This window comes from Camelus dromedarius, chromosome 19, assembly GCF_036321535.1.
Source record: "Camelus dromedarius isolate mCamDro1 chromosome 19, mCamDro1.pat, whole genome shotgun sequence".
Taxonomy (NCBI): Eukaryota; Metazoa; Chordata; class Mammalia; order Artiodactyla; family Camelidae; genus Camelus; species Camelus dromedarius.
Window position 1 is genome coordinate 22,687,218 of NC_087454.1, and position 17,919 is coordinate 22,705,136.

At 49.5% G+C, this 17,919-nt stretch overlaps 1 protein-coding gene across 5 annotated transcripts in view; it reads left to right on the plus strand.

Moving 5' to 3' along the window:
- Window positions 1-253: 253 nt before the first annotated feature.
- Window positions 254-17,919, plus strand: part of SCUBE3 (signal peptide, CUB domain and EGF like domain containing 3) — a 36,608-nt gene continuing 18,942 nt past the window's right edge. For all 5 annotated transcript variants that reach the window (XM_031434874.2, XM_031434878.2, XM_031434876.2 and 2 more), the window contains exons 1-4: window positions 254-423; window positions 13,121-13,243; window positions 14,262-14,387; window positions 17,016-17,150. In XM_031434874.2, the coding sequence (XP_031290734.1) occupies window positions 339-423; window positions 13,121-13,243; window positions 14,262-14,387; window positions 17,016-17,150 (469 nt within the window). In that variant the 5' untranslated portion in view covers window positions 254-338. The remainder of the gene's footprint in view (window positions 424-13,120; window positions 13,244-14,261; window positions 14,388-17,015; window positions 17,151-17,919) is intronic.

A 17,919-nucleotide genomic window follows, 5' to 3' on the forward strand; every position in this document is an offset into this window, starting at 1 on the left:
GGAATTGGGTGGGATTATACGGAGCAGCCCCGCCGCCGCCGCTAGCGGAGCCGGGCTTGGAGAGGGCGGGGGTTCCCCTCCGTCAGCGGCGCCGGGCGCCCCCAGCCTAGTCACACGCTCCGCCTAGCTCTCCCCGGCGTCGGGCCGGGAGAAGCCGGCAGCATCGGGAGCCTCCTGCCGAGGGCGCCGCGGTCCGCGGTACGCGCCCGCAGCCCCCGGCCCGGCCCCGGCAGGGCGCCCCCTCCCCTCCCCCCTCCGGCGCGCGGGGGCTTGGCCCGCTTCCGCCCTCCACGGGCTGCGAGACCGGCCCCGGCTGCCGGCCACCCGTAGCTCCAGCCATGGGCTCCGGGCGCGTGCCCGGACTCTGCCTGCTTGTCCTGCTGGTCCACGCCCGCGCCGCCCAGCACAGCAAAGCCTTGCAAGGTAAGGAAGGAGGCGCGCGCGGCCGCGGGGCTGCCTGGGCTGCGGGGCCCGAAGGCGGGGGCGCGATTTCCGAGGGGCAGGGCAGGTGCTGGGAAGCGTGCTGCTGTCAGGACCTGGCACTGTGTACCCGCACTCCACGGCGGGGGACCTGACCTCTGGGCGCTGCGCCCCAGGCGAAAGGCTGGACGGGCCAGGCGCCGCATGGATGAGTGGGAAGTTTGGGAGGTCCTAGGCTGAAGTGACCACGCATCTCAGAATTCTGCCAGACTTCACTGCCACCCCAGCATCTTCAAAAGACTTCTTGTCCTCCAAAAGTACGAGAGAGAATCTTCCCTTCTCTCAAACGTTGCCAGAAACTTAAGTTCTGGCCTGGAGAGACTGAAAGAATGAAAACTTTTTCAGCCATGCCATATATTTCTTCCCCTCACCCCCAAACCTCCTCAGAGTTAGACAGAAATTTCGAAGTTCTTGTCTTATCAGAAGGAAAATGGTCAAGAAAAATAGGGTCTTCTATGGAAAACCAGAAAACCAGCTCGTTTCTCACTGAATGGTAGAGGGCTGAAGAAGAGAAGAATATTTCTTTGACGCTGGTCTCGGCAAGAATGTCCCGTTTCTGCCTCTTTAGGGGGAAATCTCTTTCGTCTTGCATGGCTTTCATTTCTTATCATAATATTTATTTATTAAAGCCTCGGGTTTCCAATTCCATTTAAATCCAGGTCAGAATTGTATTAAAATAACAAAGTAAAATTCCAGGCTGGGGAGCTCTGACAGATCCCTCTAGGAATTAGAGACACAGAGGCCCTCCTGCCCCTACCCCTGACCCCAGGCTCACTGCCTGGCCAGTCCCAAGGCTGTGCTGGCAGAAACTAGGCTGGTGGGCTACAGTTCTCTTGGGGACAGCCTCCCCTCCCCCTTGACCTTCTGCTGCACCCTTCCCCCATCGTGTCCTCACCCAGGAAAAGATTTATATGGACAAAAAGAAAATTCCTCCTGGCAAAGCTTTGCCCAGGAGAATATGATTCTGCCTATTGTCCTGGGGGCTCCTTGAAGCCAAGTTGGGGTGTGGAGGTGACTGGGCCAGAACTGAAAGTTGAACTTGGGAGTTGGGGAAACCTGAGTCTCTGGCAGTCAGGTCGCTGTGTCCCAGGGCCTGAGCTCTTGACTCTTAAGCTGCTCTGTGCCCTGGATAGGCTCGCATTCTCTTAAAGGAAGGTGCTATTATCAGTGCCATCCTCTTCTCCCCAAACACTGCCTCTTCAACTACTCCCTCCCTCTCAAACTTGTCCTTTAACAGAACCAAAACACTAGAGACCCTTGGCTGTCAAATATCAGAGCCCACCCCCACCCCTTCCAAACTCCCTTTTCTCTAGTCCTGGTTCCAGACAGCCTGCTACCACTGCCACCCCCAGCCTGGGAGCAGCCCCTCTCCCACTGTGGATTTGCTTGTGTTTTCATAAACAAAGCTGGCTTTTGTAGTACATTCTGACTTACTCATAACATGGAATTAGCTAGGGAGTTTAGTCTGAAGGAAGGAACAGATTTCATGTAGTAATCTAGAGACAAGATAAGGGCCTCTTTCAAGTTGGAGCCAGTGTCTGCAGTGGCCTTCTAATACTGAGGGCATAAGGGGGAGCACACAGTATATTTAAAGGCGTTCTTGGAGCAGATGGAGACTCCTAGAAGAGACAGGTGCCATCAAGCCAAGGCTTTCAAGCCTGGGGGATCAGCCTATCCTTCAGCAACAGAAGGACTCAGAATCTCTTCAAGGCACTTCAGGGACTCCCTCTTTCATTTCATCCTGCTGGTGCTGTGGGAAATACAGCCAGAGTGGAGGCCCCTGCCCTCAAGGAACTTACAGACTATAGTTTTATCCACCGCTTATCTCACATTTGGGCCACACTTGTTCTGACTGGGCTGAAATTAGCTTTGCATCTTCCTTCTGGTCTTAACTCAGCATAGATTCCAAGCCTGTCATTTCAGCTACCTTTAAACCCCACTATTCAGGAAATTTATCAACCTGGTCTGCTGGAGATTGTCTAACAACAGGTTTGCTAGGTTAGAGGGATGACTCTGGTCCCAAATCTGCAGGCCAATGTTGCAGGAAGGACAAGTACTGACCGAGCAAGGCAGCCTTACCCATAGACGGTGCTGTGGACATCCCTTGCTCCCAAACATATCTCCAAGATATCACCAGTGCCAGAAGGTGTGTTTTTAATGCCACATGCTTCTAAATTAAGCTCTAGCAGGTCTTTAAAATACAGATACTCTTGGCAAGTATCTTGCACAGAGTTACTGTACCTCAAGGGATATCTGGGCCCCTGTCCCTTTTCTCCAGAGATTCGCAGGGTGGTGGGGGGGAAGGGGGGAAACAAAGTGGTGTGAAATGGAGAGGAGGGGACGGACAAGGCAGGGAGCCCCGAGTATGCAGGTGAATATGTGAATGTGTGAGAGTGTGTGTGTGTGTGTGTGAGACAGAGAGGTTCACACAGTCACCCACAGGTGACATAGCTGGGTGTATGTGTTTATTGTGACTTAGCTGTTAAGCATGTGTACAGATGTTTTAATGTCTTTGAGAACTGTGTGTGGATGAGTGAGTGGGTAAGCTTTTGTGACAGCGAATGAGTGAGCATGAGGATACATGGTTTTGAGTGTTTTTCAAGTGTCTGTCTGTGTATTTTAAAGTAGACAGACTGGATAACCAGGATAATTGTTAACTTAAAAGCATTAATTTGCTTTGCTTTGGGGGGGGGTGTGCAACAGTGGTTAAAAAGACCTAATCCTTGCATAGGGCTCAGGTTACAGCTGAATGAAAAGGTCTCCTGGCCTCCTGGGGAAAACTTGTCCCCAGGGCGGGCAGGGAAAGCCAGCCTGGCAGTTTAGTTTACCTGGTTGTTTTCTCCTCTCATTAGGGATAGAATTTTGATAAAGTCATGTATTTAGAGTTTCCCAGTAACACCATCCCTGGGACTGAGCGCGTTCATCTGGCAGCAAACAGTGTCTCTCTGTCTTGGTGTGTCTCTCCGGGTCTCTGTCTGGGTGTATGTGTGTCTCTCTCTTTCTTTCCCCCACCCCTCTCTTCCTCTTTAATGTGGCTGTTTCCTCTCCTCCCCGCTTCCCTGGACTCCTGTGGCCAGCTCTTACAGTGAGGGGACTGTTCCTCCTAACCCCTCCCTCCAAAATATGAAATGAAAACCATAACCGTGTCAGCGGGTGAGGGTGGCCCCGTGGGCAGCCGGCTGTGCCCGTGCCCGTCCAGGCCACGCTGGGGAGAGAAAGGGAGAGGCAGCCCCCTCTCTTGGAGCCTGACCCTCAATCAGTTCCCTTTAAGCCTGACTCCCACCCCTCATTTTTCTAGAAGGGTGGAGAAGGGGGGTGGACTGCTTAGAAATTCCTCAGGAATCCCTTTGACCTCTCTTCTCTCAGTGACATGTTAGGGAAGGGGTCGGGGGGAGAGCCCAGAGCCAAGGGAGAACTTTTCCACTTCTTACCCCTCATCTCCTGAGTCTCTGCAGGGTGGAATGAGAGAGAGGACTAGAAGACACCAAGGCCAGAACTACTACAGGCAGAGAAAGAAGAAAATTATCAGCAACCCCTAAATAAGATTGTTTCCTGAAACCTTCAGGAATCTGAGAGCATGAGAACCGGTTTGAGATGTGAGCGTCTGGGACCTGTTGTAAAAGGAGCCAGCCCTGGGTGTGAGTTTGAGAATGCTAGGTGTGCACTCACTGGGGCGTGTGAGCGTGCATGTGCATGATTCAGGGGTGTGTGTGTATGTGTGTGTGTGAGCATGCATGTGCATGATTCAGGGTGTGTGTGTGTGTGTGTGTGTAGTGCTCTGGTGAGAGGAAAAAGGAAGCGGGCAACGTGCATTTTATTTTCATTGGAGAAGTAAAGAAGTGGAATGGCTTGGTCCCATGCCTTGAACTGAGCGTGGGGGAAGGGAACAGATGGATTCAGACCCTCTTGAGAAGACAGAGGTAAAGGAACTTGCTGCCTGCACTAACCCCAGTCCCTGCCCCCGGCTCTGGTCCCCGCGTGTTAGGGTGTGGGCCTCCTTTGACGTCCCGCACCCCTAGCACATGACCGCTTGTAAGAAAGAGTCCCTGTCAGGGCTGGAAACTGCAGAGCTACTCTGAGGCTGGCAGTGCCCGCAAGAGGCCCAGACCTGGGGACAGCTTCTTCAGGCTCAGTTATTAGACAGGAGTCTGGAAACAGAGGGACTGCTGGTCCTTGGAGGAAAGTGATACAACTGCCAACCCAGGGATGTTTGAGGGGTAGGGAGCTAGTCGCCTGGGCTAAGAGGGGATGTGGACTTTCTCCTCACCCCTTTTGCCCTTCTGTCACCAGACAGGCTGCTGTCTTCTTTTCACACCCACATAACGCCAGCCCCAAATGCCATGGGGTGGGGAGGATGGTACCAGCGGGTTTAGGTAAATGTGGAGCCTGAGGAATGCAGCCTCTGAGGAAATAACTGAAATCCTCTTCCTCACTCACATATGGGCTAGAGTTTAAGTAGGGTCCCTTTCAGCTCTGAGATTCTGCACATCTCTTCGAAATCCTTCCTGCTGAAAGTAGAAAACACTATTGCAAGCCCCAGTCCTGCAGCCGGGTCTCCCCAGGCTGCTCGCCTGAATCTCATGCCCTTTGCTCCCTGGGCCCAGCTTCAATGTTCCCTGCCCAGGTCTACAGCATGTGGCTACTCTTCCTTTCTTCCCTACCCCAGTTTCCTGGAGTCCATGTACCTGATAGTTCTTACTGTACCCTTAAGTGGGGTATTTCCGCCTGGAAACAGCCCCTGCAGAACAAGTGTGTGTGTGAATGTGTGTGTATCCAGCAACTTTGGGGAATTTTTGTGTTCTGAGAACTGAATACTATCTGGGCAAGGCCCCAGGGCCCCAGTTCTTGGTCCTACACCATACATTCTCAGTTCCAGGACTAGCACTCTGTATTCTGCTCCAGCCTAGACATCTCCCCTTTTCAGACCAAGGCACTGTTTTGTAGTTGCCATTGGATTTTGCAGTTCGGCCCTACAGACAAAATGATGACCCTTAAATAGGGTGCTGTGGCCCTCACTCTTACCTATGGTTTCCCTGTGGCTGTGACCACAGCCCTAGACAGCTGTGGGGTTTGGATTTCAGAGCCCTAAGCCTGGGGCTGTCTGCATCTGGTCACTGATGGTAACAAGCTAGGGACAGACCTGGGCAAGAGCTGCTGGGCTGGAGAGAAGAGAGAAGATCCACAATAAGGAAACATCTAAGGACTCCCTGGGTGAGGGTGGAGTGTCAGGATATGTGGGCATGGGGGGGCTGGGAGAAGGGGGGCGCTGAAAAGGTAGACCCTGGGGAGCAGGTTTACAGAGAGGACGTTTTTACAAGTTTCTAATTATATTTATTTGGAGTTTTCCTCTGGCGGTTTGAAGCTGTTAACAGCAGGAACCTGTATCCCTGGTGTTTGTTTTTGTTTCTAACCAGCTGCTTGGCCCAGCATAGTGAATCCAAGGGCAGGAGACACCTGCCCACTGCTGCATTGCCCACCCCTTCCTCCCTGCAACTCTGTCTGCTCCCACCATGTGGAGCCACCCTCCTTCCCTGCCCACACCCAGCCCTGCTCTCCTCCCTGCTGCTCCCATGCCCAAAGCCTCAGAGCATCTGCATGCCTCCTGTTGACTTCCTACCAGGAACATCCAAATGTCAGTTCCAGGCTATTCCATGGTTGGGCACTGGATGCTTGCTTCATGCTGAACCAAGCACTGAGTTGGGGTGGGAGAGGCACAAGGACAACTAAGGCATGGATTTCTCCCTCAAGTGTTTATAAAGGACAATGTATAGTGAGAGAACACTGGACTGTGAGTCAGAAAACCTGGCTCCTGGCTCTGCACTCGGCCATTTTCTCTTTCCCAAGATACCCTCTCTGGGCTTGTTCCTCATCTATACGGTAAGAGATAGGACCATTTAAGGACCAAATGAAATAACCCACATAAAAGAGCTCTGCATACTTAAGGGAATTAAATGTCATCTGCCACCATCATTTTTTATCTTGTTATTTCTTCCACCAATTTGGAGAGAGAAAATTGATTATCATGAAACTGGAACGTGCCTGACTCCCTGCCTCTATCTCTCTCATGTTCTGTTCTTTACTCCCTTGTATCCTACCCATCCTCTAAAGACCTCTGACTCAGGGTTGTTGGTTTAGTCCACACTAAAACGGAGAAAACTCTTACCTATTTAGGGATCCATTCAATGAGCAAGGAGCTGGACTGGGGATAAGGTAGGACTTCAAAGAGTAACTCATCAGGCTCCCTGGTGGGTGATGAAGCCATCAGGTCCATCCTGGCTCCTCCCCAGTCACCAAGCACCAACTGCTCTTCCTGGCTCTTCATTTGAGCAGGCTAAGCTTATATAAGAGGGAAGCGTACTTTTTAAAAAAGAAGACAGTACTCTGTCTCCATCTGTGTGGTTTCCTGGACTCTCTCCAGGCCAAGGATGGGTCTAGGCTCCAGCTGAGGTCACAGCACAGTTCCTAACTGGGAAGACAGCCTGAGAAGCTGAAGCTGGGAAGCCAGGCTCTACCAGTTTCTCTAGTTGATCTAGAGGTAGAGCAAATGTGCACACACACAGGTCCATGTATGTGCACATGCTGCAGACTGGGGTGTCATGGCCAAAGCTTGAGCTGGTTCTACTTTGGATGTTACTTGGATGTGGGAGACAACTTGGAGGAAAGGATACAGGAACCACCAGCAGCAGCAAAGAAAAACTGGCCCTGTTCCACTTGAGTGGCCCCTGGTGCCCTGTCACCAGGTGTTAGCACTGAGGCTGGAGAACATCTGTCAGACAAGGATGCTCTGAAGAGATGCCTGAGTAGCCCCAGATAACATCTGAAAACCCTGAGATCCTGTGGATTCTATAGGATTCACAAGGAATCCTATCCTAGATTTGCTGGTCCCAGCCCCTTCTGGCTTCAGCATGACCAAAGAGACACCTTCAAGTGAGTATCTTCCCTCCTCTGAATTTCTTATTTCCCTATCCTTAAGACTAAACTTCTTGGGACTGCCCTCCACCCAGAACAGCTGTGAGGTTACAGGACAGTAAAGAAGTGACCTTTTTCTCTGCAGTAACACAGAACAGAGAGGCTGCCACAATATGGACCTCATCCACTCACCCACCAAACCATCTATCCCTCCATCCACTCATCTGTTTAGCAAATATTTACTAAATGCTTTCAGTACATTAGTCTGTCTTGTTCACTGCTGAATGCCCAGTGCCTAGCACAGTGCTTGGCATGTTGCAAATGCTCAATAACTACTTGTTGAATGGTTGAGTGAATATGCTCAGTTCTCTTATAGCCGCTCTATAGGTTTCAAAGATTTGGAACCTGTGGCCCCAGGGAGCTTACGGCTTCAGCAGGAAGATAATACACAGAAACCAAAAGTTAAATAGTGTTGCAGGGTAGCATATAAGAGGCATCACAAAATAGTCATGGGGATTGGTCAGGCGATCAGAGAACCTGACAGTCAAAGCCTCCAGAGTTAAGAGAAAGAGTAGATTAGAGAAGGCTGCAGCGGTCAAAGGTAGCTTCCCAGCAGAGGCACTTGAACTGGGTCCTCAATGACAGATGAGGTTTGAAGGCATTTCTGGAGAGCAAAATAGAGGAATGAGGTAGACACAGTAGACATCCTGGACTAACCTGGCTGAGGCAAGAAGGATGCCACAGCCCTGTGGGTGCATTAGGATGCCAAGCAAGCTGCTTTGGACCTCCTCCTTGGGCCCAGCAGATTTGCCCACAATTCCCCCCACCCACTGTGAGCAGTAAGGTAACTACTGTGATAACATAAAGGTAGGGCAGACTACCTACAGGCAGCTGCTTATTGGCAGCCTAAACTCCTGCTCATTGCTACTTGTTATTCCAGAGCTGGACCTGGGCAAAATTTTAAAGTAGATGAAGTGTTTCCTTGGGGGTCCTCCTGCTCCCCTTTGGGGGTACACTTCCTCATCCTCAGAAGGGAATCTTAGACTGCCTGTGGTATAATAATCCACCCTCTCTAGTCTGTCCTCTAACCCTTTATCCCCCACCCCATCCCACCCTTCCTCCCAACATTAGCAGAGTTTATGGAGTGCTCTGCTAAGTACTGAAGCAAATCCAGAAGCAAGGTCAGATGATGCTGGGAAAAGCTACTGTAGTTACAGACCTGTGCTTTCATGCCAGAAGAGGGAGAGACAGGGAGGCCCTGGCTCACCTGTGGTATCTTTGCAGACTCCATTCTCCCCCAATTCAGCTTTTGATCCAGCCCAGTGCCTGGGGTGGGGGTAAAGGCAAAAAATGATAGTCTTCACAAAGGATTGTGCAAGACAGCTTTTTGGTCCCCAACTGAACTTTCACCCACTTCCCCCTCCTTCTGGGGCAGTTCCCAGCATGGGGAGAATAGGCAGTGGCACAGATACCTTCAAGGATATGTCTCCCCCAAATTCCCTGTACCATCACATGCTCCCCACACCAGGCCTCAAATGGGGCTTTGATAAAGAGTAAGGGGAGAGGGGTTCAGAAAGGATACTGGGATAAAGTCAGAAGGAATAAAAACAGCAAACCTTTATTGAACATTTACTATATGCCTGGGCTGCTGTGCTAAGTATGAACTCATTTGATGCTCACGGCAGCCCCATGAGGAAGCCTCATTCCCTTTTACAGAGGAGGGAGCAGGTAAGTTCAGAGGCTGGCCCAGGACCACAGACAAGCACACAGCTGGCATTTGAACTGTCAAGAGCCACTCCAGAACCCCTTTTCTCAAACACTCTGTCATGTTGCTGCCCCTGGTCTCTTCCCAGCTTGGGCAAATAGTCTATCACATTACCTGAGCTAGAAAAGGAAGACAGATCGCAGCCCAGCCTCACCCTGGAGATCCTGGTGCAGCTGGTCTAAGAGAGTGCCTAAACATGAGCATTTTTAAAATCAGGTCCCCAGGGAATCCCAGAATGCAGCCACAGGTCTAAACCAATCATGCCCAACAGCATCAACTGGCTTGTCAGGCCAACTAGTGAACACCTGTACCCTGAGAGAACAAACTAAGATGAGACTGTACCCATGGGTGCTGAAGGGACCTTGCATGGACAAACTGAGTGGGTGGATGTGATGGGGGGAGCTCTGAAAGAATGAACTGGCAAAAGGAGACACAGGATAATTTGGGACCCTACTTCAAGCTCTGTTTTAGGCCTGTTCTGCTTTAAAAGATTCCATCCGAATAGTTGAAGGGTCCCTTCCTCGGCAAGTGACCAGCTAAGTGAGGAAAGCTGGACATGCCACATGAAATGGCTTTAAAGCATTAGCAGAGCAATGCAGTAATAGCTGCAAGTGAGCTGAGGCAAACTGGTCCCCCTAGGACCAGGAACTCAGCAGGAATAGAGTTTACTAGGAAGAGCTTTTGGGAGGACAATTTTGAGCCAGATTTGGGAAGCTGGGAACAGTGTGGCTACAAGAAAAAAGAAAGGACTGCACTCAGATGTGAAGAATGAGATGTGTCAATGTGTTGAAGGGGTTGAAAGGTTAGGTGTTGAAGAGGAATAAGCACTAAGTGTGGGGAATGAGGGAGGGGGCTAACATGGTGGTGAAAACCCAACCGCCTGAAGGGTCTAAAGGCTCTTCCAGGAAGCCTAGGTTGCTGCAGTCAGCATCCAGAGCCACTCTAGTACTGGTGAACATTGAATTGGCAGTAAAGAAAAGAACTGGGAGCTCAGATAGCCTGACGTAGACCGTAGTGAAGCACCAGCTGATTCAGAGACAGGTGTGTACCTCTGAGATGGCCTGAGAGGAGGAGCTTCCAGGTGAGTTTCCAAGTCACCCAACTGGCTGCTGGGGAAGGAATGGAGAGACACAGGAGAAGAGGGCTCAAAGCAGGATGCACAGGATGATCACCAGTCGCTGAGATTGCACAGTGCCCTTGTACCTGCCTCCAAGGCTCACAGGGAAGGGGGATACCATCCAGTCCATGCTCCTCTAGGGACCCAACAAGAACATATAAACATTTTTTTAATTGTTAAAAAAATATTTTCTCCGCCGTGGGGGGACAGAGTGTACACATGTGTACGTGTGTAAATGTGGGGACAGAGAATAAGGATTTGGACCTCAGGGTGCCTTGTCTTTCTTCATGCATTTAACCACACTTGGAATTTCTTCTTTCCCCTTCTAACACTTACCCAGCCTCCAAAACGCAAACTTGAATCCAATTCCTCAGAAAGTTTTTTGGGTCCACTCAGGCGCAGAGTATCCCTTATTCAGAACTCTCAGAGCAGTTCTGTCCAACAGAACTTCTATGATGTTCCATACCTGTGCTGTCCACTGTGGTAGCCATTAGCCACACACGGCTATGGAGCACTTGGCCTGTGGCCAGTGTAACCGAGGCACTGAATTTTAAATTAAATTTAAATAGCCACATGTGCCTAGTGGCTGCCATCTTAGATAGCACAATCTTAAAGCATCTGTTGTCTGAACCTGTGATTAAATACTTAATCATCTCCAGCTTCCATATATTGGGGACCCACTGTTTATTGGATACTTTATTAGGTACTTTACACAAATTATCTCATCAACTGTTCACAGCCTCCATATGAGGAGGTATTATTATCCCCATTTTAAAGAGGAAGAAATAAGAAAACCTTTTAGAAAAGCCTCCCTAGAGAGTGGTAGGGCTGGATTTGAACCTGGGACTGACTGGTTCCAGAGCTCAGGCTCTTTCTATGATAGGACATTTCTTAGTACCACTTTCTCTTTCATCTGTTGGACAGACTGATTCTCCGCGCAGCCTCTTACTATCCACAGAGGTCCCTCTTGCCCTCTCCCATGAACTCGTCTTCTGTGCCCCATCTCCACTCACTGACTTTAGGATGACTTCCTAGTGTAGGCCAGCAGGCAGACACCATGACTGCAGAGCCTGCGTGAGGTGGAGAATCTGTGTGTATTAGAGCAGTGAGAATCACTGGGCATGGTGGACTGCTGCAGAAGGGTTGAAGAGAGTTGGAGGGTAGAGTACTGGTATAGAGCTAAACAGGAGCTCAGGAGACTTGAGGCAGGTGTTTGAGGGCACTCTTCCAAATTTTAGTTCTCTTCTTAGCTCCAGGAAGCCTCAGTCCTGCCCCTGAAGTACTTGAAATAAAGCAGAGAATGGTTAATTGTCTCAAGCTAGGACTCATGGGAGTCTATAAATTGGAGCAATTACTGGTCTAGTCATTTATTCATTCAGTAAAAAATATATCAAGCACCTTAAGGATTTGGAGTCAAAAGGTTGGTAATAAGGCCTGAGAATCTGTATTTTAACAAAAGCCAAGCAGTTCTACAGTCCATGGATCACACCTGGAAGTTACAGTCTTGATTTCAAATCCCATTTCTTTTACCTGCACGTTGCTACACTGTCTTGGGTTCCCCAGTTTGCAGCTAGAAGTGGTCTCTTCTTCCTCTGATCTTCCCTTTAATGGAGATTCTCCTTAGACTTACCTGGGTAGCTTTAGAAAAATACGGATAACCAGGCCTCAATCCAGACCAGCTGACCAAAATTTCTGGAGGTGATGCTCAGGCATGTCCTAGGGGAGTTGACTATGATGTGCAGCCAAGGTTGAGACCCCCTTTCCTTGTCTCTAATAGCTTTGTGGTGCTCAAACACATCCTGCTTCATGTTACTTATTTGTCTCTCCTGGCTGGGCTGAGTCATCTCTGAGCTCCCACAGCCTTCAGTATAGTACCTTTCACAAATACACTTTATAAAGCATTTTTGGCTGAAACATTTCCCCCTGTCTCAGTTCAGCTTTATGGGCAGCATAACATTGCCCCAGAAGCTGGAGTCTTTTGCTCGACAATGATAAACGATTCTCTTTCCTATGTCCTTTCTGAACATCCTTTTTTCTGCTAGATCTTGGCTGGCCTCTTCCTTTAGCACAGCTCTGTGAGTAGTACCTCGTGTCAAAGTGAGGACCAGGAGAGAGAGGAGCACCTGGGGTTAGATGAAAGAGCTCAGGGTGGCGAGATGGATGTGCCTGGATGAATCAGCTGAAGAGCCACAAGGGGTGCACTTATCAGGCTTCAAGTTACTGGTGCCAGCCCTTGCCAGTTCACAGTCCCTCTGCTGTTGACAGCACAGGGGCCAAGGAAAGCCTTCCAGGATGGAACTTCTTTCCTTTAAAGATTTTAGGCGCCATGGTGGGCAAGTGGGAGCAGGCCTGGTCTCAAGCAGAATCATGAGGCAGATGAAGATTCCTCAGATGCCCCGTCTCCCTTTCTTCCTCCTTTAATTACCAGTAGTCGTTGGACTCTGCCACTTTCCCAGAGGCCACTGTCCCCATGCCTTTTCTCTTCTCCCTGTCTCTAAGCCTGCTCCTAAGAAAGGTAAACTAATTCACCTTAGGTTGAATGTTTCTAATCAAGTGTGCTACCCAGTCCAAGTTTCTTATGTGTTTGTTTTTAAATCAAAGAGGGTGTTTCAAATGATGGAATTTTAACTGTCATTGTGGATTAAGTATTTTTGAGGGGAGTGGGGGTTCTTTCCTAAAATTACAGAGTTAGCCCACTCTGAAATCAGAGGGGTGTGGAAGGGCACTTGCTTCTGGAGGGGCTGCTATCTCTATTTTAGAGAAGGGATTTCACCCTGGGGAACCACCTTCAAGATATCCCTTGGGAGGCACCAATGGAGGGTCTCATGTGCCCCTTCTGCCCCTGCCAGATGTGGACGAGTGTGTAGAGGGGACCGACAACTGCCACATCGACGCTATCTGCCAGAACACGCCGCGGTCGTACAAGTGCATCTGCAAGTCTGGCTACACAGGGGATGGGAAACACTGCAAAGGTGAGGCTGGGAGGGCTCCTGGAGAACGGGAATCCGCCAGAGAGGGGAAATCAGTGCCACTGCTCTCAGTTGGCCATGGTGTGTATTACACTAAGGCCTGCAATCCCTGCAGGCATGGGAAGGTGTTGGGGGAGATCTGTTTCTTCCCAGAGAGGGTGCCATTTTCTAGTTGGCACAAAGGCACCAGATAGATGAGCTGAGGGCCTGGTGGGAATGGTTCATAGCCATACAATCTGACTTGGTAAGGGGACCAGAATCATGGGACTAAGCCCTGAGGTTCCCTGACGTTGGAATCTCCATCTTTAGACACTTACACCACGCCCCAAAAGAATGAGAACAGACAGTTTACCCCAGGGGCAATTCATACTGCAGACAAACAGATCTCCTCATAATCAAAGTAATGCAAATTAAAGCCGTCTTGAGATGTTAAATTTATGACCTTCGGCATTGGTTAAGACTTCAATAGACAAAGATATATTCATTAATTCCTGGTGACATTATGAATTGAAAAGTGATTTTGTCATACTTAGCAGGAATCCTGAAGGTTTTTATACCCTTTGACCCAAGAATCTTATGCTTAGGGACGTAGTCAAAGGAAATTCAAAGAAACAATATATGGGAGAAGATATTCTTTGATGCAGCTTTTATGCTAGCAAAATTAATGGAAGGAATCTTAACAATAGAGAAAAGGGATTAGTAAATTACAATACAACAATGTAATAGAATATTCTGCAACCATGTACAATGATCATTGGAAAGACTGGGTAGAAACATCTAAAAATGTTTATGACAATACAGATGAAAATAGGAAAATGCAAAATGGTTTGTAAACTATGAAAGTAACTATGGAAACACACACACACACAGGTTATATATATATATATATATATATATATATATATATATATATATATATATATATATATATGTTTAAAAGCCACTGTAAGGCTGAGCCCAGGGGTGGACAGTCGGGGGCACACAGGTGGGTCCAGCTGCCTCAGCTCCTATTTGCCCACAGATGTGGATGAGTGTGAACGAGAGGATAATGCAGGTTGTGTGCACGACTGTGTCAACATCCCCGGCAATTACCGATGCACCTGTTATGATGGATTCCACCTGGCACATGATGGACACAACTGTCTGGGTGAGCAACGGGGAAGAATGGGGGAAGGGTACGTCTTGTGGGGAAAGAGGCATTTTCAGCATCTTCTATTCCCAGGCAAGGAGAGGAGAGTGATCAAAAAGCTGCATTCCCACAAAATAGAAAATAAGGTCAGCCTCCCCTTTGAGACTGGATGCTCAGGATGAAACAGTCCTGTTGCTGGATGAAAACACTGAGGAGATGCCACAAGAAAGTGTCCTCAGGACAAGGGCCAAGAGATGACAACAGTGAGCTTAGTCACAGGGGGTTGAGCACAGTGGAAAGGTGATTTGGCTCCAGGCAGATCCTGGCTCTGCTGCTTACTAGCTAGGGAGCCTTGGGCAATTGGGATGGTAATATCCCACTCAGAGAGCTGCTGTGTGATTCACCATGAGAAAACATGTGTAAAGAGCCCTATACAATCCTTAGCAAATAGTAAGTGCTCAATAAACATAAGGGATGTCTTCGATGATGACGATGATGCTGCTTCTGCTTCCCTTTGCCCCAGGGAGCCACTGGCCCTTAACAGCTGGCTTTCTCCCAGCTCTTCCTGCAATCTCCAGGCTCACCCTCACCTCACTTCTGAGGCCTCAATCTGACCTGATCTTTGTCCCAGAGGTTGTATCAGAGATAGGAGAATCTTTAGGGAACCAAACTCCACTTTGGTCTCTGTCATTCTGGAAAATTACCAGGACCATGTCAGATACTTGCTCAAGTGGAAAAGTTGAAGCCCATAGCAGAAAAGGATCTGAGATGTGAACCTAGGAAAAGAATCCCAAATTCTTTCTCTTTGGTGGTAAACAGAAACAGGAGACTGGAAGAACAGAACACGAGGAAAGGAAAAGAAGCAAGAATAATAATGCCCACAAAAGCAGGCTAGGCTGTTCCCCTGCTGCCCAAACATCTGACCAAACAGATGAATTATTTGAGGTCTCACTGGCCTAGGAGAGCCTCCTTACTATAAAGCTGTCTCTAAACCCAGTCACATTCTATCCCTGGACCATGCTTATAGGTTTCTGCTCCCAACTCGGGTCTCTGAACCTAATCCCTGCTGGGCCCTAGCCCCCTGTCTTGGCCACCTTTCCTACCACTGTAGCTACCAGGCAAGGACCTCACTTCTCATCTGTCAGTCACCTGTGAGGCCCTCTTTGGGCATTCCTTTGGAAAGAGAAGCTGTGACACTTGGACCAGGACAGTGAGTTGCTTACAGAGACTGCAAACATCAGCTTCTAAATTCTTTGGTTACCTTTGAACTTTCTAGGCCCCCCAATTCTCACCGAGTCTAGTTTCCCTGTGTTTTGGGGAGAACCAACCAAGGGATAAGAGAATGAGTAGATATGGAAAGGCTCAGGGGAGCAAAGATCTATCTAGCCCTAACCCTAGAGTTGGGGTTCAAAGTCTTAACCTTTGGCTTTTAGGAGAACCTGGAGTAAGTCATCCGTGCCCTGGACCTCAGTTTCTCCACTGAGAACTGGAGGAAAGAACATGGCTAGAGTAGCAAAATCACAAGGTTGGAATAGAAAGAAGCAAACAGAAGGATGGAATGTAGGATGGAGTGAGAGCAGGAAGACAGGGATAGGGAGAAGGCAGGGGTGCAGGAGATGGGACAGGAACAAGGCAAAAGAAAGTCTATCTCCTTGGCTTTCCCAACAGGTGCATCTCTCACACAGAAGCCTACTTGATCCGGGCCCCTCTGCCCTTGGCCAGAAGGGAAAAGGACAGGGTTTTAGGGCTTAGCAGAAAGGATGGGAAGAGAAGGACAAATGAGGCCCTTGGGAGCCAGATTCCTTAGAAGCCAGATTGGTCTCCCTGATGCCTCCTGGGCTGAGGAAAACTGAGAAGGGCTGTTAACTTGGGAGGGTAGTAGGTAGAAGAGAGATGAAGTCAAGGCATTGAAGTGGGAGCTCCACAATGAGTTTGGCTCTGGGACCTGGGGGTGGTGATTTGGGGTGGTGATTAGGGTGTGGCCTGGCAGCTCTCCCCCTATCCCTCCCCGCCAAGCTACTAGACTTTGTTTTGTTAAACCAAAATAGGAGAAAGGCTCAGGAAGATGGCAGCAAGCCCAGGCATGGGGGGAGGGGAGGAAGGCTGGGGCCATGGCCTGTCCACAGAAATGGTGCCTGCCTCACAATGAGTTGAGGTTCGCTACCTTTCCCCACCCTATCCCTCCAGCCTCAGCACCATGGCCACAGCTCTCCTTGCACATGGAGCCCTGATTCCCTGGCTGCTCACCACAACCCACAGTTCCTCTCCCTGACCATGCTCCAGTCTCCATCTCTGTTCCTCTTGCTTGACTTCTTTCCTGATCTCCTCTACCCTTGGGCCCAGTTTCAACAGGTGCAGAAAAGGGAGGCACGTCTTCACCTAAGTGAGCCATGTCAAATGTCCCCTCCCTACCTGCTTAGCTTCCCAGCTCTACCTCTTAGGGTGGCCTCTTCACCAGCAGTGGAACATTAGCTGATAAGTGGGTGAGAACTGCCTGGCTTAAGGCTGGGTGTTGGATCTCAGGGGAGGGTATGTGAGTGTGCGCTGGATTCTTAAGACTGCTTTCAGCCTTTGGTGCTTAAGTCCCAGGGCACCCCCAGACCCTGGCCTGCACCCACAGCCTTACCAACCTTGATTCCTGCACAGATGTGGACGAGTGTGCCGAGGGCAACGGCGGCTGTCAGCAGAGCTGTGTCAACATGATGGGCAGCTATGAGTGCCACTGCCGGGAAGGCTTCTTCCTCAGCGACAACCAGCACACCTGCATCCAGCGGCCGGAAGGTCAGCCTATGACCTGGGAGGGTCCAGCCCTGCGCTCCCAGGCTTCTCTCTCCATCTGCTCAGGAGCTTTCTCTCAATAGCCCCTAGGTCTCACTCTCCACTAGCTCCTTCTTTTATCCCTTAACCCAATCACATCCTGAGGGCTCTATGGACAGATACTCTGTGTTAGAACAAAATCTGGGAGAATTCATTTGGGGTTAGGAGTCAGTGAGGAATTGAGGCTACCATGGGCATCCTGTCTATCCAGACCCAAGGTGGATGTTGATCCTAACTGTAGAGGGCTGAACTCTAAGCTGCTGCTGTCTGAGAGGGCCTCACCCATGCCTTATTTCTTGGATTGGATTGGGAAGGTCAGGCAGGAGTAGTAGGGTATGTGTTGTCTGTTTCTGTGACATCACCATCACCCCCTGACCCCTGCTTCCTGTGACATCCCTGAAGGCAGGGACTATATCTAATTCATCTTTGTTTCTCCAGAACCTAATATACCCCCTGGCTTGTAGTGGGAGCTTAACAAATACTTGTTGAATAAAATCGTATAGTAATTATGTGTACCAGTTACTCCTCTCTAACATTATAAATGTTATTTACCTTCTTCCCAGTTTGACTGTAAGCTCTTTGAGAAAAGAGATCACGTCTTACATTTTTCTGGGTCTTTCCTAAATCCACCCATACCAGCACAGTGCTGGGCAACTATTAGATACTATTTTTTGGCTGTGTGAAGGAGAGGGTGATCATGCAGGTTTGGGGGGCTGGGAAGCAATACCTATAA